We start from the raw sequence: 18,307 nt of genomic DNA, 5'->3' as shown, positions 1-18,307 counted from the left end.
AACAATTACTGATAGTCAAGACCAGCTTTTGTCATACCCCCTGACAGCCACCCAAGCACAGAAACAGATTTGTGTGTTTGTCAGAAACTGAAGATGGGAAACATTCTTATCAAGTCAATTGAAAAACTAAAGTAATTTTATTTCTGGAGTCAAGGCAAAGAATGGCAGTGAATTCTCCATTAGCAAAAGGTCTAGACATTTCTGATAAACTGTATGCTTCTGCCTCAGTGGCAGGCAGACATTTACAGCAAACCTGAATAGTATCAACCAATATACTAAAAAATGCACTTTCAATAAAATTAAATTTTTGGCGTCACTACTCTCTCTTATAGCCGAAATTACCAGTTCCAAGTAGCGAAACCTGTTAAATAGCTAATCAGCTAAAAGCTGCTCACCCAGCACTAGTAAAGCATCAGTGCTAGACCAGAAGCAGGCTGAGCAGGACACAAACAAGTCACTTGCTGGAAAGAACAGTATTATGCAAGTTTCCAGCACACGCTTTCCTACATAACGCTGATTATCAAAAATATGGAACTTAAGCCAGAAAAATAATCTCAACACATAAATTACATGGAAGTTGTGGGAAAAGCCTGAAGCAACACACAGGATGGAAAAATCCATTGCTACACTAACTATGGGTGCACAAGAGTGCCTTTTTTCTTATTATTCTTTTAAGACTAGGAACTGTGACTTTGAATAAAGAGAACCTACTGTATGCAGTAACTGGCAGGTTAATATTAAATCCACTCCACTACTATGGTCAGTTGATTTTCCAAGGTTACCTGTTTACAGCTAATGAAACAACATGCAAATTTTGTAGCCTCTTTGCATTAAATCTACCTCTTAAAAAAAAAAGACAAAGTAAAGTAGAAAAAGTTTATAGAGAAAAAAGTCATAATCATATTCCCTATTCAGGCTCCTCACATCTGCAGCAAGAGAAAAAAAAAAAGAGAGTGGGCAGAGAGGGCTCCTGCTTTTAAGGACAGACACTGCTTCATCAGAACATGTCAACTCTTTCTGGCTACAAAACAGTTAAAACTGCCTGAAATGTTATCAGTGCTGTTGGGAGGAGAAGGGTACTTCAACCACTCTATAAAATGGCACACATGGATCACTCAAGAGATGAGAGTGACTTCTGAGGTCTAGACTGATGGAGGTTTGAGCAAATAGAATGGGCATGCAAGTCACTCTGAACCAGCATTAGGAGGAGAGAGAGGGGAGCCACTTGTCTCTGTTTGCACAGCAAGAATCCAAGCATCTTGTCAGCCCTGAAAAACAAGACTTCATCTGCTCTTCATCCATACCACCAGCAGCTGTTGCCATACCCAAATGTGTACCCTGGAAATTACACTTACTGCCAGACTCAAACACTACACTAACTTGTATACAGTGCTGAACTACCTGCAGCACAGCAGAATCTCAAACTGCCTCATCAAAAAGCATAAACAAAAGACATTCATCAGACACAGTGCTACACAGTATTACTGTAGAAGCCTGAAAAATACACCTCCTCCTTTATCTCTCCCCAGACACCAGCTGAAAAAACATAACAAAAATCCAGATTTCCACTACACAGGTTAACAAAATGAAGAGAGATGGCAGTGAAAAGCAAGGAATGCCAGCACTCCTCTGCAGATAGTAGCAGGTTGGTCTGATAATGGACTTCAGCTCCTCTAACCTCCCATTAAGCCATTTTTGGATTCTAGTCTGAGCTCAATTAATTTTCTTTTACAATTAAGTGGAGGCAAACACCTTCAATATGCAATTCATAGCACCCATCTTTGACTGAGATGACCACAAGGAGATGATACCAGCCACCCTAGGGTGAAAGAATGTGAAACTGTCCCAAATGAAGGCAACCAGCCCAGATCACCCACTTATTTATCTGCAGCCAGAGAAACCACAATATTCCTTCCACTATTAAAAAAAGAAAATTTTATTTTTAAATCACCAAAGTAAAAAATACTGAGTGCTGACCAGTTACTTTGTGCCAAAGTGGATGCAGCAAGTGCCTGCCTTGTGGTGAGTTTGTGGGCTGCAGCAGTGTACAAAAAGCAAGGGCCAAGGGACACAGAGAGTATCACAGAGCTGCAACAAGATTTACTTCTTGTTCTGACTGCAGCAGGAGGTGCACAAGGGCAATGAATTATTTTCATCTGATGGCAGGTCAGGCAAGGCCCAAATCCAGGCTTTACACATTCATCTTGCTGATGAAAAAATGAAAAATTGGCATCACAGAGTCTTGCTGCCTTTGGCTTTTTTAGGAACTGTCTTTTTTAGGAACCTCTTTTTATCTCAAATGGGTTTGTTGCTGTTTACTTGGACTCTGGGTACAGGGTTTCCTACATTTTTAAACTTCTCCTGTGTCGATTCCAGTAAGTATTTTAAAAAGAAAATTCTACCCAAGGCCAGAGTCAGCTGTACCAAAACCAGATTTTCTTTTTGGTTTTATTTTAATAGCAGCTTACCAAGAATAACCAGGAGAACTCTCCCTTGGGAACAATAAAACTGCACTACCACTGAACTGACCGAACACCTACAAACCTCCAGCACCCTCCTGCAAAATCATGTCTTGAAGTTTAAATGAGGAATCTTTGGGAACAGAAATTAAAACTAACGTGCTTTGCAGGGTTAGATTTGAATACCTGTAGATGGCTTGAAACACCTACTTGTTCAGTAAAGGAAAGACAGCAGTCCCTTTTGTAAAAGCTTCAAATGAAAATTTAGAGTTAAATTAAAAAATTATCACATCTTGTAGATAATTAATTTGAACACAAGTTATTATGACTTCTCAGATCTCCTCCTTTTCTGTCTTCTCCCAGATACCCTCATACAACCAACACTCACTGGAAAAAAATGTTCAGTAGAAGAAGGGCCATGGTTAGCCACACAAAACTTCAGGTCTTTAATTTGTTGAAATTGCATTATCTAACACTGAATACGTGACATTTCTGCTCTGCACCTTAAGTCCCTGCACTGAAGCAGCCAATGGTCTTTGCTAGCTCTTGGCACATACAGAACTCAGAGTCATCAACATCAGTCTTTATGAGCTTTTGTTATTTACTGAATTCAACTCAGTTAATACTTACCTTTATTAATAAACCAGAATTCACAGATTCAGTAAGACCTTGAAATCAGCATTGGACAACTGAAGTGCAACACAGTAACAATGATAGCATTGATGCATAGATACTTTAATTGCTGTTTCAATGATACATCACATCTACTGAAGCTTTTAAAGTTGTTTTTATTATGGTTTTATAAATTTTTATAAAACCACCAAAGCACTTTAAAGAATCATGCTTTCTTGTGTAATACATAAAACTAATTCCATACTGTGCTTCTGAAAGCCTATCGTGCTGTTTTTCAAGTTATTTTACAGATGGCACATTTAAAAAAAAAAAACAATGGAAGCATGAATTTCTAGTGACTGCAATGCAACAAGGCATCCAAACCAAGATGTTTCATTACAACTAAGTTAAAGTGTGAGTGCATTATGTAATAAACAATAGCTGTTTGGTCATTTAATCTTAATTCTGTTTACAACAAAACTAACATTTGTGCTTCACAACCTAAGATCCCATAATATAAACATAAGTTCTCTGCTGTAAAATTCCCAACAAATTACTGTTCAAAAAGAAAAACATATCTAAAGCAGGAGACCAAATCTACTCACTTTCCTCAAGAATTGCTGTATTTAAGACTAGTATGACATACCAGACACAATAAGGCACAATGGGTGGTACAAACAAATGAATACAGCTGTCCATGAAACTTGTTCTCTTCCACAAATACTAAAATATGTACCGCTCAAGATAAATTTTTCTCTTAAAAATGAAATACATCATCTTGTTATGAAAGTCCTATACAAAAATTTAAAATTTACACCATCTGAGCTGCCAAAAAAATAAAAAAGTGTATCGATTTCCCACAAAACTATATTTCTCACCAGCACACCCAGCCACTGGGAAGGAGATATCCCAGCACTCTGGAAAAGAAAAGCATTATTTCCCCTGTGTTTAAGACAAAAATATTGTATTCTGCATACAGTAGTGTATTACACTTAAAAAAGCCTAGGACTATTAAAATTACAATATTGATTTGGAAATTATTGGTTCACTGCCTGGATGAAATAAGGCACTTTCTTCCAGCAGGCCGCACTTCTCATGTGTATGGAGACGATGAATCAGGTTCTGGTTAAAAACAAAAAGGGGCTCAGTGAGGTCCCAGGAGACGACAGGAACATTTCAACAGCAGGGGAAGACACAGGAGGTAAAACCTGGAGATGAAACTCTACACGGAAGTGGTCACTCTGTCAATGGCATTATTGACCTCGTTTTTGTTTGAATCCAGTCCTTTAGCAGCATTCATATCATTCCGTAAATTCTCCACTGTCTTTTTCATGTTCTTTAATTCTCCAGGGTGTGGAGTGGCTCGCCTTAGAAGTGTTCTCTAAAAATAAACAGTGCAATAAGTGGTTTTGCTTTTGTCTCTCTGCAGAAACAACATACACTTTCAAGGCTTCAGCATTCACATACCAAATATTAAGTATCAATTTTTTTTCATTTTTTTCCCCTCTTTTCCTTTTCAAATTGCAATGCTCTGTGCTGAGCATTACTTTAAAAGCTGCTTGTTTATGAAGACAGGGAAAGAGATTTTAAGAAGTCTCTAAGAACATATTTTGTCCTCTTCTGGACTACTAATCTGAAAGCCACTCAAGTGAAGTACAATTACAAGTTATGAAGTGAAGACTCTTTCATAACTATACTTGGGGAATTTCTTCTCCCCAAAACCATACAAGTGATTTAAGATCACACTTAAAACATTCATCTGATTTTGAAAGAATCCCACAAGATCTCTTTACAGTTTTAAAGAGTGTTTTAAAGGGTGTGGAGCTCCATTTGCCTTTCAGCCCCACCACACTGGTTCTCTAGTTAATTGAGAACAAGCACCTTGAGAGGAAGAAGGAGTATTTCTCTCCCACTTTAGACAGAAGAATGTATATCACTGTGCTGAAACCTTTACAAGGAAAACAAGATTCACAAAAGCCCAGTTAGCATCCAGGCTGGAGACCAACAGAACACCACAAATGCACTAGATGTGTAATACATGTATGCATGCAATTATTTTTTAGTGGCACGCATGTTAGCTGTGCAGAGTACAGCAGAACTGATAGCCCACAAGTGGGTGCTTTGGTCAAGACTGCTTCAGAAATCTGCCCTTCTTCCTCCTCAGTAAGATCATGAACTTTTTTCCCCTAATCAGGCAAATCAAGCACTTATCTTCAACACCTGAGCCTTCACTACTCTGTGGACATTCTTGGGTCTGCAAGGTTGTTAAGCAGCATCATTCTGAACTCCCTATCAAGTCAGTGAACCATGCCCCTTAAGAGACATTTTGTTTCTGCTGCTTTAGAGTAAGCAACTACCTTACTTGTTCATTTCCAAACTGAAGTAAGAGTCTTTATGGTCACTTTTTAAACTAAACAATCCAGACAGTGCCCTGAAGTATCTCAAACTGAGATCTAGTGAGGACCACCAGCAACGTTTGAGAGCATCCGAGAACCACACTGAAAACGTGACTGAAGCAGCATTTAACTTTACCAGGAGTTTTAATTGCAATAAAAGCTAGTAAAACTACAGATCATGTTGTGTATTGATCTTCAGGATATGCAGAGCCCAACTTAATGGAGAGGTCTTATAAGTACAGTGACAGATGTTCCCACATCCTTTGTTTAAGTGGGAGACTAATGAGCAACATTCCTGCTGTCTATGGACACTATGGTTGGTTCAATGCAAATGGTGGAGTTAAAAAAAAAAAAAGAATGAGAGAGAGCAAGAAAGAGATTGGAAATAGAAATTAAAGAGACAAACAATAGCAAACTTAAAGGAGACACATGCCAGAGTGCTGGAATCCTAAATTAGACTCTCTAGACTTTCAGGCAGTAAAGCTTCACAGAGGTAGATAAAGATCCTATCTTCTTTCTGGAAAGAAAACATCCTGAGCAGACAGAGGAAAACAAAGCAAAACAGAAGACAGCCCTGCATCAAAATATAAAAGCTATATTCAAAGCAGAAAAAACAAAGGCATTTAAAGTCAACACAAAAAGTTGCAGCAGCCAACATGAACAGTTTCTTCTCCAGATGTACACACAAAGCATGCAGTCCAAGCTGAAATATTTACAGCAAGAATGCTCAGAGACTTTTTTTACTTCTGCAATAATGTCAGAGTGTCTGGAGGTGTCCAAAGGCTTGGGAAACATACCATTTCATTTTCCTCTTCATCTTTTTCATCTTCTAAGAAGCGAATTGCACTGACTCTGTTCACTGCCCGCTCATTCCACGTTTCATCTGACATTTCATTTACCAAACTCTCCAATGCACCACATCGTGGTAGGTTATCTGTTAGAACAGGAAAATGTAACTCAAGATTCACAGCAACATGCATGTGAAGTCACACAATCAACATGCTATATTGTTCATAACTGCAAACAATCACTCATCCAATACTTTTAAGTGGCTATTTCTACTGGTTTTGGAAGAAAACAGAACTTGCATTAGTTTTCTGTTATCAAGTACATGCACTAAACGGTTTCTGTATAAATTAGGTATTTCTGTACTTGGACTGTTTCAGAGTTTTAGAGTACTGGTTATATAATTCAATATACTTGCCACTATACATTCTTTTCTTGTGGAACATGGCTGCCAGCTGACATTAGCCAGTTCCCTAAATGGCATTCCATAACACAGGATCATTGCTTTTACTAACCTCATCCTTTCAGTATTGCTAGGTATACACATCCAACAACCTTTAAATTCCAAGCCTTCTACCCTTGAAGCCATGAGATTCTTCTGGAGAGGAGGAAATCTAATTTCTAGTAGTAAGGCCTTTAGAGAAAGTCAACCTCTGTTACTCTTCTTAGTCCTCTCTAATTCTAAAGGGGTTAATTCATATATTTATTTTAATTCTTAACTATTCTTAAAATCCAGGAGCTGAAAACAGAGGCACTTCTACACTCCTACCATTTAAATGGTTTCTATTTGCTCCAGCCATATATCATTGAAACACTGCAATTAAGTCTGGGTACCTACAATACAGACACCCACTGAAAAGCTGAACTTTTCTCCTCAGGCCCTTTTGTACTCAGTGGAGAAGAATCTACATTCGTTTTTTTTTCAAAGTCCATTCTTGGATGGGATAAATTACTCTCCAGTCATTACAGCAGAAATTTAAATATTAGCTCAGATGAATCCCCTTGAATGCTCACACACAGCTCTAAAAGCTTGAGGACAAAAAACATTCAGAAGTTACTGGAGTAGCAACACAGTCAACAAAAGAGTTTATGGTTCCACCTGGCCCAGAGGCAAGTTTCATCACAAAAGGGAAAAGCAACCTATACAGCAATTCTACACTTGCTAATGAATATAATAAAGTTACTGTATGGCACCTTTGCCTCAAAGAAAATTAGCTTGCTAAAAAGTAAAAATTCCATTGTTTAGTATTTGCTATGCAATTTATTTTGCTGGTAAAGACACTGCAGTTGGAAAACCACAATTTTTCCACATATATATACATATATATATATATATATATATATATATATATATGATGTATAATCAATGTACACAGATATGAACACCACTACTGGGCCCACTGGCAAGCCTCAAAATAGTGATATGAGTAATTCTTTTTTTTCCAGGTCTGTATTTTACTTATTGCAGCTGCTGTCACTGTATTTTCAATAAGACACAATTGAAGTTTTCAAGTCTTCTGAAGACTAGTAGGATAATAGAAAAAAAAGTTTTAATATTGAAAATTCAACCAGAACTTTGCTACTTTGCTCACTAGAGCTTATGTATGTTTTACAACTCTTTATGGGACAGCTCTTCTATACATAATGAAAAGCTGACTCCAGGCACTTACCTTGGCAACCAGGCTCAGAAGGCATTTGAGGAAGTAATACACATGTTAAAATTTTTTCTCCTGTTTCAGGGTCTGTGTCAGTCTGAAATGTCAGCAGAGGTTGGGACTGGTTATCAGACAACCACAAAGCCTTCAGCTTTAAGGTAGTCAGTGAAATGGGAAGATACGTCAGCCTAGTTCAAAAAAGCAAAGTAAAAAAGTCAGGGCAATCCCTGGGAGACTTAACAGATGGTCATGAAGTCCACTCAAGTATACATTGCTGAGTTGGAACAAACAGGATTGAAATGAATGCCTCTAATAGAAGGCATTGCAGTAGTCATCAATTCCAGCTACTCCATTCTTTTAAAATAACAAAAAACCTGCAGCTTAACTTCATTATAACCCTCTGAAGCTGAATAACAGGTAGAACTATGCTGAGCTCTCTCTACTGCAGGAAAGTGCCTGGGAAGGCAGGCAGCTGCTTCCCATCAAGAGCTTCACATGTAAACAGTGGCCAGAACAGAAATACATAAGTGCCTGTGAGACAATTATATTGCATAGATGAGATGCCATTCACTTTTCTTCTGTTTTGGGGTTTTTTTTTCATTTAACTTCCTACTAAGAAACTGAATTAATTTGCTAGTTTGTGCTTTAATCCACTCATTTTTGCACGTTGATATTTGAAGCGTTAAGATTTGTGAGAAGCTGCAAGGTCATCAAAGTTCCTTGTTCCTCACACTGTTTGGTGAACATAAAACATTCAATATTGGTGCCACTTGACATTACAGCTTGGTATCTTCACCTGAAGCTCTATCCATTGCCTAGATTCTCAGTTCAATTCAGAAATATATGAATCCAGAAGGCTTTTTTTAAAAAATCCAATCTCTTCCTCAGGGTCAAAGTAATCCAAAACCCACATTCACGACAACACACAATTTATGCTGCTTTTGGCCCAGGGGGAAGATTACTTTGACAATTTCAACAGTAACACTAACATGAATGTCATAACTAGTTTTTTATTACTCTGTTCTTAGACATAGTATCTTTAGCTATCAGAAAGAATTAAGCAAATACAGCAAAAGAACATGAGAACACAAAAATCTCTTGCCTGTTCCCAGCAACATCCAGGACATGAAGTTCAGTGGCCTGTGAAATCTCAGAGGGAATTCGAGCTAATCTGTTGTCACGTACAGAAAAGACGTTAAGACTGCAGCAGCCCCCAACCTACATTTGAGAAGAGGGGATAAAAAAAATGCAAGTCTGGTTTTGTTGCAGTACCACAGTGTAACAAAGGCATGCAGCACGGGTCATGGAGTGTGTCACAGCACATCCAAGTTACAATGCCTGCCAGACACTTCCCCCAGAGGTACAGACTGCAAACAAGTCTTAGCTTAGGAGAAGTCTGTAGGAACAGTCTCTTGAACATCTATATCTGCAAATAATGGATATCTTTACATATAGGTCACATTCTAGCTATCTTTCAGAGCCTTCCACACCTGGAAGAAACCAGTAACCACACAGAAGCTGTGCCCAGCATTCATAAAAAAATCCCTACACTTAAATTTTTCTAGCTCTACATTTCACATATTAATTCATTCTTTCCTCATGGCAACTTTATATCCAAGCAAGTGCAATAGGGCTCGAAGCAAGGCAAAATGCTAAACACACCAATCAACTCCCAAAATTTGCTGAGTCCACAAAGATTAATGAAGAGTTCACTAGAAGCAAAAGACTGAGTAAAATGTTTGATGTCCTGATTCATAAAAAGCACTTCATTTCAACACAATTCCCACATGAACTGGCCTTCTTTAATCTATTTGAATCTAATATCCTCTCTCTCTCTATCAATTTACCCAAATATAAGCATTTGCATTCTCAAGCTAATTAGTTTTTTGGGTGCAAAGATGGGATTTTCCAGCTTTACCTATAAAAATCTACATTTTGCACCAAAAGTAGCTGTTTTCAGAAAAATAAACCCCCCACGTATGATTTAACAAAAAAAAAAACCACCTCATTCTAACTTTATGTTCCAGAGGGAACTTCTATAAACAGGAAGATTATTAGTTGTAGCAACTCAAAAGCTACTTCAAGTCACTCTTTGTTCCTATTAATAAAGGAAACTTACCTTTGTTTGCTTATTGTACAGAGTTTCAAAAAGCACTGTTGTTTGTTTGCCAGTTACAAAACTCACCGTAACAAGGGGAAAAAATTTTTTTCTTTTCTTACTCCAAGTAATAGAGGCAAAATACCCCAATGCCATTTGAAGCTTTCAAGTTAAGTAGACTTAGAATCTAATAATGGAGTCCAAATTAAACACAGTGGAAAATGTCAGGTCAATTATTAGAGGACATCTATAGTGACATAGAAAGTTCTTCTCTCACATTGTAGTATATGTAACTACACCTTGGCCAAAGTCCCCAAAACTAAGCTGAAATTGTGTTCTTGCTGTCAGTTTGTATTTGCAAAACCAACAACTGAGTCCAAACCCAAGACTGAGATAATAGACAAATAGCATAAAATATTTTAACTAGTCAAAGGAAAAATAGTGTTGATTTAACCTACACTATTTACTAAGGAAAAAGCCGCTTTTAAAGGATGCAACTGTGACTCACAAAATAAAACAAATGGAGCATTTACATCCCACTCACCTTCCTTTGTATCACAAATGCTTTTTAATGGAAGAAAACAGGAATCAGCTGCTCAAGGCTTCTGATTCACAAGCTGTTTACAGCAGAAAGTTAAAGCACTACATTCTTGACAAAACAAAATCTGTGGTATTTCCCTTTAATCACTGCTCTCTTGCAGCTATTTCACAAGATCATCAGTTTTCCCAGCCCTGTGTGTACAACAGAAGCACAAACCTTGCAAGCCATTTTAGCTTGTGAATCAAAGCCCTTAGAAAACAGCACTCAAATAGTAAGCAAACATTTCTTGATTCAAGAATTCTGCTATTCACTTTAAAGCGTGTATAAATTCTTAAATTATGTGCCTTCACACATTCACAGAACACAGTGTGATATTAAAAAAAATACATACACACCAAGTGTCTAATTGGTGTTTCTAACATGAGGAGCTGTGAAAAGCAAGAAATACAATTAGAGAATGTTGATGAGCTGTCAAGTGATGCCCTCAGTGTACACTAAGTGTTCCCTTTCCATGAATGGAGTTTGCTTTATTCAGTCTTGGAGCATGGAGATCCAAACAGGTTAGCCAAACAAACAAAGTAAAGCCATGCAGCCCTGATGAGACCAAAACTTCTATACTTTTGACAATGGAAAAATGCAGCAGTGGAACTGGGACAGCCTGAGTCATCATGCATTTAAAGCAATTTAATGAAAGGTAATAGTAGAACCATGGACTGAAGAATACTTACAGGGTTATCAATTTACCTGACCCATAATTTTCCAAGCGGCTAACAATTAAGAAAATACAAGAGATATTCAATTTATTTTTCTTTATCCATACTGGACAAGAGCATGCCAACAAATGGAGACATAACATACATTCTTCTACCGCCAAAGAGGGTTGGGACTCCTAAATCATTTAAACTTCAGTTAAATTAACTTTGCACTCTATCAGTCAACAGGCTGCTGTTCAAAGGTTTTGTTTCATTCAAAGGTAGTGAAGACCTTTTATTTTAATAGGGTAGTAGGGTACATAAAAAAGACACACTGAATTTTTTTAATGAAACTGTTTTTAGAAAATGCAGATAGCATTTAATGAGCAGCATCAACTGAGATACCACAAAGACAAAAAAAAAAAAAAAAAGACAAGATGACAGTTAAAAATCAACTAAAATCTTTGTCATTTCAAATGAAGATGGCACCCATCCAGCAGTACAGAAAAGACATCAGGTCCAACGTTTGAAAACCTAAACATGAAGCCATTCCACAGAGGCAAAGAGCACACACTACATGGCATGTGGAAAGGAAAACACTGCTGTGGCCACCACGGAGGAACAAGGTACCAGAACATCACTGGTTTGGCTCAGAGTGCTTAACTGAGGAAGAGCCATCCATGCTTCACAACAAACTGTGCCAAACCAGCACTTATGCACCAAGGACACAGCTGAGGCCACAAGTCCATTCACCAGTTAAGCACACACCTCATTTCCAGCACAGACTTCACTTAAGGGGGACAAGCATGTGCTTAGTTCTAGGCACAGGAGTAACTGTTCCAAGGACTGGAGCCTTAAAGAAGTCCTCAGACTCCTCTGCAGTGAGCAGGACATCAGGAAAAGATCTCACATGAGTTGTGCATGCCTAAGTCATCCTCCTGAGACTAAGTTCATTTTAGCAACTTTAACTTAAGGGTTATTGACTTGCCACATCATGCCAAGTCCAAAGAACAGTGAACCTAGATAAAAACAAAATGAAAACCACAAAAACAAAACCCACACATCAGTCAGGCAGTAAATGGTCACTCCTATGAAGTGGTAATTTTAAAATCTTTGATACTATGAAGATGGAACAAAACTGCATATTTGCATTCAGGTGGGCTTGACTGAGAGGATCATTGTCACTAGCAGGCCTCTGGATTCCACACAAAACTTTAACCCTTTACACCCTTTAATGGATGATCTTATAGCTCTTTTCTTCTATCTCAGTCTGAGGCTCATTTTTCTAACATAATCCTCATTCTGGAGAAGCAGTAAGGCTTGGACAAACAAAGACAGGACGTCAGCTCAGTTGCTGAAACTCCCCCTATGTTCTCATCATGACCAGCAATTAGCATTTCACCCTCCTGCTTTTTTCATTCATATACCCACTACTAGTCCATCTTAGTCCTCCAGAACTGCAAGTGTTACCAGAATGCTTCTCTGCTGGTGTTTCTAATGACTCAAAAGTAGATCTGTTTACTACTCAAAAGCTATGAATCAATTCTGCTGTCCTTTACCAGTCAGCATCTTTCACACAACTATAAGCAATGCAAAAAATGACATTTTGACAAACACTGTAATGATTAGTCTTCAGTTGTCGTGTGAATAGCTGAAAGTCCAGTGACACATCTCTTTTATTCAACTCTCAAAACAGTTGTCAGCATCAAAAACTCTGTATAAGTCTAAAAAATACAGTGGTAATTTAAACACAATTCCTCTTGTGATGTAAAATCTTTTCCAGTGTGTCATATCCAAAATTCTGCTTGGGTTCAAAGTAAATAAAAAGTCAGAATTTTCCTTGGCTCCACATAAAGTATACTAATTCTTTAACTGCAAGCACAGAATACTTTTAGGAGTGGAAAAAACTGCCCAACTCATTATTATTAACTATTATCCTGTTGTTGTTATTATTAACTTTAAATTGGCTAGGAAAATCTTCAGCAAACTCACTTCAACACCTCCTGCACCACTGGTGAATAGTAGGAGAGGAGCTCACCAAGACAGCTTCTCAGCCCTCTGACTCAGTACAAGTTTTCCTGCACTTTTCCTTAGTGCCCTTTTTTTTTTTCCTCTGAGACACACATACACAAATGAGAAAAGGGACAAGATATCAAAAGTTAAAATCAGGAAAAACTAAGTGGTCTCAACTTGTTTGAAAAAAATAAAATTTAAAAAGCACAGTCATTGCCAAAAAAAAAACCAACCCTGTAGTTTTACCGAATGGAGTAATAATTCTCACAGGATACCTCAGAGACAGGAAGTACACACTACCAGATCTCTGCAGGTTGTAAAGACTCATTAACAAAGCATATAAACTGGAAAACATTCCAAGGAGGTTATTTATGCAAGTGCCAAAATCAACACACCAGTTTCATCAGCGTTCCTGTGCCAGGGTGGGATTTCAATACCAAAGAGTCACCAGGCAGGTCTTTCAAGTTTCAAGGGAAAAACATTTGTAACTATGAACAGGTTTAGACATTCTCAGTTCTTGCTGAAGTTTGTTTCACCACTTCAGTCAGAGAGGGACTAAGATGCAAAACGGGATATTGAAGATGAAATCTGTCAGTGACTCAAGCCTTGGTCATACATTCAGTTCTTCCACGTTTTACCTTTACCAGCACACAATAAAGAAGAACCTTTGAACCAGGAAACTTCGAAGGTGTATTTGCATACAAACTCCTCAATAATCCCAAGCAAAGAACTTTTACATCAAAAGATAAAGAATGGTTTTACAAGTGTGCCTTGAAGCAGTCTTACAATGTAATGGTTTAACACTCAAAATCCAATTCCCTTAAACTGTTGACAAATCAAAACCAAATCAACTTCTTTCTATACCCCCTTCCCCAAAAAAACCACACACCGCCACAGAAAAGCTAAAACTCAGAGATTATCTCACTAGGCTACATTAGAGCAGGCACATAATTTCCACCATCCTATCTATAAAAGTGTTCTCTGCTACAGGAATGATTCTGGGTGAAATGACAGTGACACCAAGCAGATACAGAATTGGATACATGTACTTTTAGCTGAATTCCACTTTTTTCTACACACATTACAAAGCTGTTTCTTTATCCCTCTCCAGCAGAAACCAGTAACAGCCTCTCCCACATCCATTTTTTATCAAGATGAAGACCATATATGCACAGCTGCTTTAGCACTCTGTAAGGCTAAGAGAAAGAATGGAAGAGGTAAGAGAAACATGTAACAATAAAAAGGGAAAGATACTGAGGAAAAATATCTGCAGTGTGTACTCTACTTTTGCATTCAACTCTGCTTCTGTGAAGGGGGAACCAGTGTACAAGTACTAATTTTGATGTGTCCAAGACCCCATTCTTGGCCATACCATCTCAAGAAATATCTTAAGCAGCACAAAGCATGCAGGGGTGTTGAAAATTACTTCTGTCAGAAGCTTGTGCCTGGTTTTAAATCTTAGTCAGTCAGTTTAGGATCAAAATGAACAGAAAACATAGTATGCTTTCTCAATGTCAAGCAGAGCCTTCCAGCAGACAGAAAAACGGTGACACATTCTTCTGTCTTCCCTAAGTGCACTACCAATGCATTTTGTATTTTTTTTACCAAGTCAGTAACAATGAGAACAAAAATGGAAATAGAACACTTTATTCAAGACACCAAACTGTTCCTCCCTGCTGTCCGAAAAGAAACCCAGAATTGAAATCTTTGCCATTATCAGCCCCCTAAAATGGCTCATGGCACGTGGATGCTTTGCATAACAGCGAACAGTACTTGTTACACCTGTGCACTCAGTTTATGTAGAACAATGTTCTTTTAGAGCTATGAAATGTAACTCTTCACTTAATTCCTCTGAATTTTAAACTGAAAACGTGTTCTAGGAAGTCTTCACATTTGGTTTAAAGCAAAATGCTACTGGTTAAGAAAAATACCATACCAAGAAAATAAAGCTCCAGCAACAGATGGAACACAGGCAGAGAGCAGCAGATTCCCTTGTTTTTAAACTACCACTTCAGCAATGTAAGAAGGCACTCTAAAAACACTCAGGGAAAAATGTATACTGCACAGCCTAAGCCCAAGGAATACAAACAGAAACTTTGAAACTGAGAAGTCTTCTTAGCTAGACAGTAGTTTCTGCAATACACCCATATTAACAGTATTTTGAGGCACACCTTTGCCATCAGTTGTTTATGCCTTCAATTTGTAACATTACCAGCTTGGAATTCAAATGCACTGATCAACAGTGATATGACCCTGCAGTTACAAAAGGGCTGACTTCCTTTAATATTAAATATTTAAAAAAAAAATCTGCAGAGCAAAACAAAATCTTACATTACATGTAATTTCAAAGCATTTGCTCTAATGAGACAGACACGTTGGTGTGGACACTTTAAAAAAAAAATAAAAATGTTATTTCAAAGTCACTGATAGGAAGTCAAAGAGTTCTCTCTGTTTCCCTGCTAGCCCCCTTGGGAACCACCCTCTCCCATGTTTATTTCCTGGACTCTCTAGGCTCACCTCACTCCAGACACTACCTTCCATTTCCTCATTCTCCACCTTCTCCAAACACAGGCTCATCCCTGTCTTCCTCACACTTCTGTGCAGGTGTCCCACTCCCTCTCTCACACGCATAGATATTCTCCAGACACATTTTCATTCTTCACTTCACCTTGGATATCCCCAACACCTTCACTGACTTAACAACACATTCCACCTCTGAAAAATGTTGCTGGTTGCAAGTCTTCAGTATCTTGCTCAGTATTAATCCCTCTATTGTTGTGCACTGAGCTCCTGACCCCATGATACCCCCAAACAGACACACTCCATACTCATCCTGCTTTACCAGCTTCTGCAGCTGAGCCTTCTCCCCTTGCCTGCTCCTGGCCCTGCTTCTTCCAAGCCACACTGATTGCCCTTCTGCACCGCCTCCAATACCATATATTCCACTAACTGAGAAAAGTGCTTACACACTACACAAGTTTTAACAGCCAATCTGGAAATAAACTGTACCAGTAAAACCTTCCATGCAAAACTCAGAACAATTCTGCTCAAAGGTGAAGTGAACATAAAATTGCACAAGCCTCAAGTACAGGTATTTTAGCAAAGAAAGTCTTCTGCTGAATGAGCACAAGATCAGAAAGATATAAAGCTATTAGAGAGCAACCAAAGGAGGGCAGCAAAGCTGGTGAAGGGCCTTGAGGAGAAGCTGCATGAGGAGCAGCTGAGGGCACTTGGTCTGTTCAGCCTGGAGGAGACTGAGGGGAGACCTCACTGCAGTCACAGCTTCTTGTGAGGGGAAGAGGAGGGGCAGACCCTGATCTCTGCTCTGTGGTGTCTGACAGGACCTGAGGAAATGGTCTGAAGCTGAGTCAGGGGATATTTAGGTTGGATATTAGAAAAAGGTTTTCCACCCAGGGTTTTTGGGCACTGTAACAGGCTCCCCAGGGCAGTGGTCACAGCACCAGCCTAAGAGAGTTCAGGAAGTATTTGGACAGTGCTCCTAGGAACATGGGGTGACTCCTGGGGTGTCCTGTGCAGGGCCAGGAGCTGGACTCCTGACAGGTTCCTTCCAACTCACCATATCTTATGATGAAAACTGCTATCAAATACCAACCCAAACAGTTTCCCCAGGGTTGTGCCTCTTGCTAGGTTACACCATGCAACCTGTCTGGGTAAGCCCTATCACAATTCTCTGCTCAGAACCAGAAGCATCACAGCACAGAAGACACTGTTTTGCCAGAAGAGCTGCAGTACTCACATGTCTCCCCCCTCACCCTCCCTCAATTAGGTGATTGGCCTGTGGCAGCTCAGACCCAGGACACTGGAATTGCTGCTGCCAGTGCCACAGCAGCATCCTCTGCCCCTGCTTGATCCTTCTTCTTCAGACAATCAGCTCTACCCCATCTCCTTGCCACTTCACTTCCTTCTCACACCTCTTTCCTGAGCTGTCCAAGCTCCATAAGGAAGTGAGCCAGAGCTGATACTGCTCTCAATTTCCATCCATCGGCTGTCACCTGAGTACATAACCCTCCTGCTCCCTAGGTGACTGAAAGTGGAGAACAAAAGCTCAGAGCCACATGTTAGATAGGAAAACTAAGAGCAGAATTACTTGGATATAAATTACAGAGAAAAACTAGTACCAACAGAACCAACTCATAGCCCCATGCTCCAATCACAGGATGCTGCTTTCCTGACTTTGTTCCACAATTTATTGCTGAACTAAACTTGTAAAGTATTCATTATATTTAGTTTAACAACCCAGACTCTAGCCTCATTTCATTTCACATACTGTTTCAATAGACAAGAAGTCCTAGTGCTCATAGCTGTAAAATTTGAGGTATCTTGGTCACATCAGGACCTTAAATTTAAGGGCAAAAGCAGTCCAGAGATCTCCAAAAAGACTATCAAGACACTCACTGAGCCACTCTTCAGAGTATGAAACTTTCCCTTTGATATTGGTCACAAGAGTAAGGTGGGGAAGAGTGTGGCAGTAGTTTCACACTACATGCAGAAGTGACATATTGGTGCAAATAGCAGCATTCACCCTACCTGAGCTTCAAGTCTTCAAATAGTGCAGGACCTGACATCCACACTGGGAATTACCAGTTAAAAGCTAATTAGACTCAAGTTCATTAAAAGCTAATTAGATCCAAGCTTTTCAGTTCAACTACAAAGACATTTTGCACTTCCAAGCCACCAAATCACTACACATCTAGTGGACAAGTTTCTGGTGGTGATCAGTTTGGAAAGAATACCCACTGGACAGAAGTTGCCTGCTATTTCTTGTAGGCATTTGAAATCAAGAGTTTTCTATTTCTGCAGTCTCATCTGCACAAAACTTACCTCTTTGGGCAAAGATGTTAATTTGTTTCTATCAGCATTCAAATTGTTCAGCTTCTTTAGTTTTCCAATGCTCTTCGGCAATGACTATCACAATAAAAAAAATATACAAACAGAATTCATAAGTACTCAGAGTAGGGAAAAACCACTTAACTCACTTTAAAATTAATTAACAGTCTGATCCACTTTCAAAACTGAAGTGTAGTTAATCCTCAT

At 38.8% G+C, this 18,307-nt stretch overlaps 1 protein-coding gene across 1 annotated transcript in view; it reads right to left on the bottom strand.

Moving 5' to 3' along the window:
• Positions 1–3,227: 3,227 nt before the first annotated feature.
• Positions 3,228–18,307, bottom strand: part of LRRC1 (leucine rich repeat containing 1) — a 70,003-nt gene continuing 54,923 nt past the window's right edge. Inside the window, exons 10-14 of the mRNA XM_056487955.1 lie at positions 18,095–18,178; positions 9,011–9,126; positions 7,924–8,096; positions 6,265–6,401; positions 3,228–4,452 (exon numbers count right to left, since the gene is read on the bottom strand). Coding sequence (XP_056343930.1) covers positions 4,294–4,452; positions 6,265–6,401; positions 7,924–8,096; positions 9,011–9,126; positions 18,095–18,178 — 669 coding nt within the window. The 3' untranslated portion in view covers positions 3,228–4,293. The remainder of the gene's footprint in view (positions 4,453–6,264; positions 6,402–7,923; positions 8,097–9,010; positions 9,127–18,094; positions 18,179–18,307) is intronic.

This window comes from Oenanthe melanoleuca, chromosome 3 (assembly GCF_029582105.1).
Source record: "Oenanthe melanoleuca isolate GR-GAL-2019-014 chromosome 3, OMel1.0, whole genome shotgun sequence".
Taxonomy (NCBI): Eukaryota; Metazoa; Chordata; class Aves; order Passeriformes; family Muscicapidae; genus Oenanthe; species Oenanthe melanoleuca.
The sequence above is the reverse complement of the archived record's forward strand: the minus strand, read 5'-3'. Positions and strand labels throughout refer to the sequence as shown.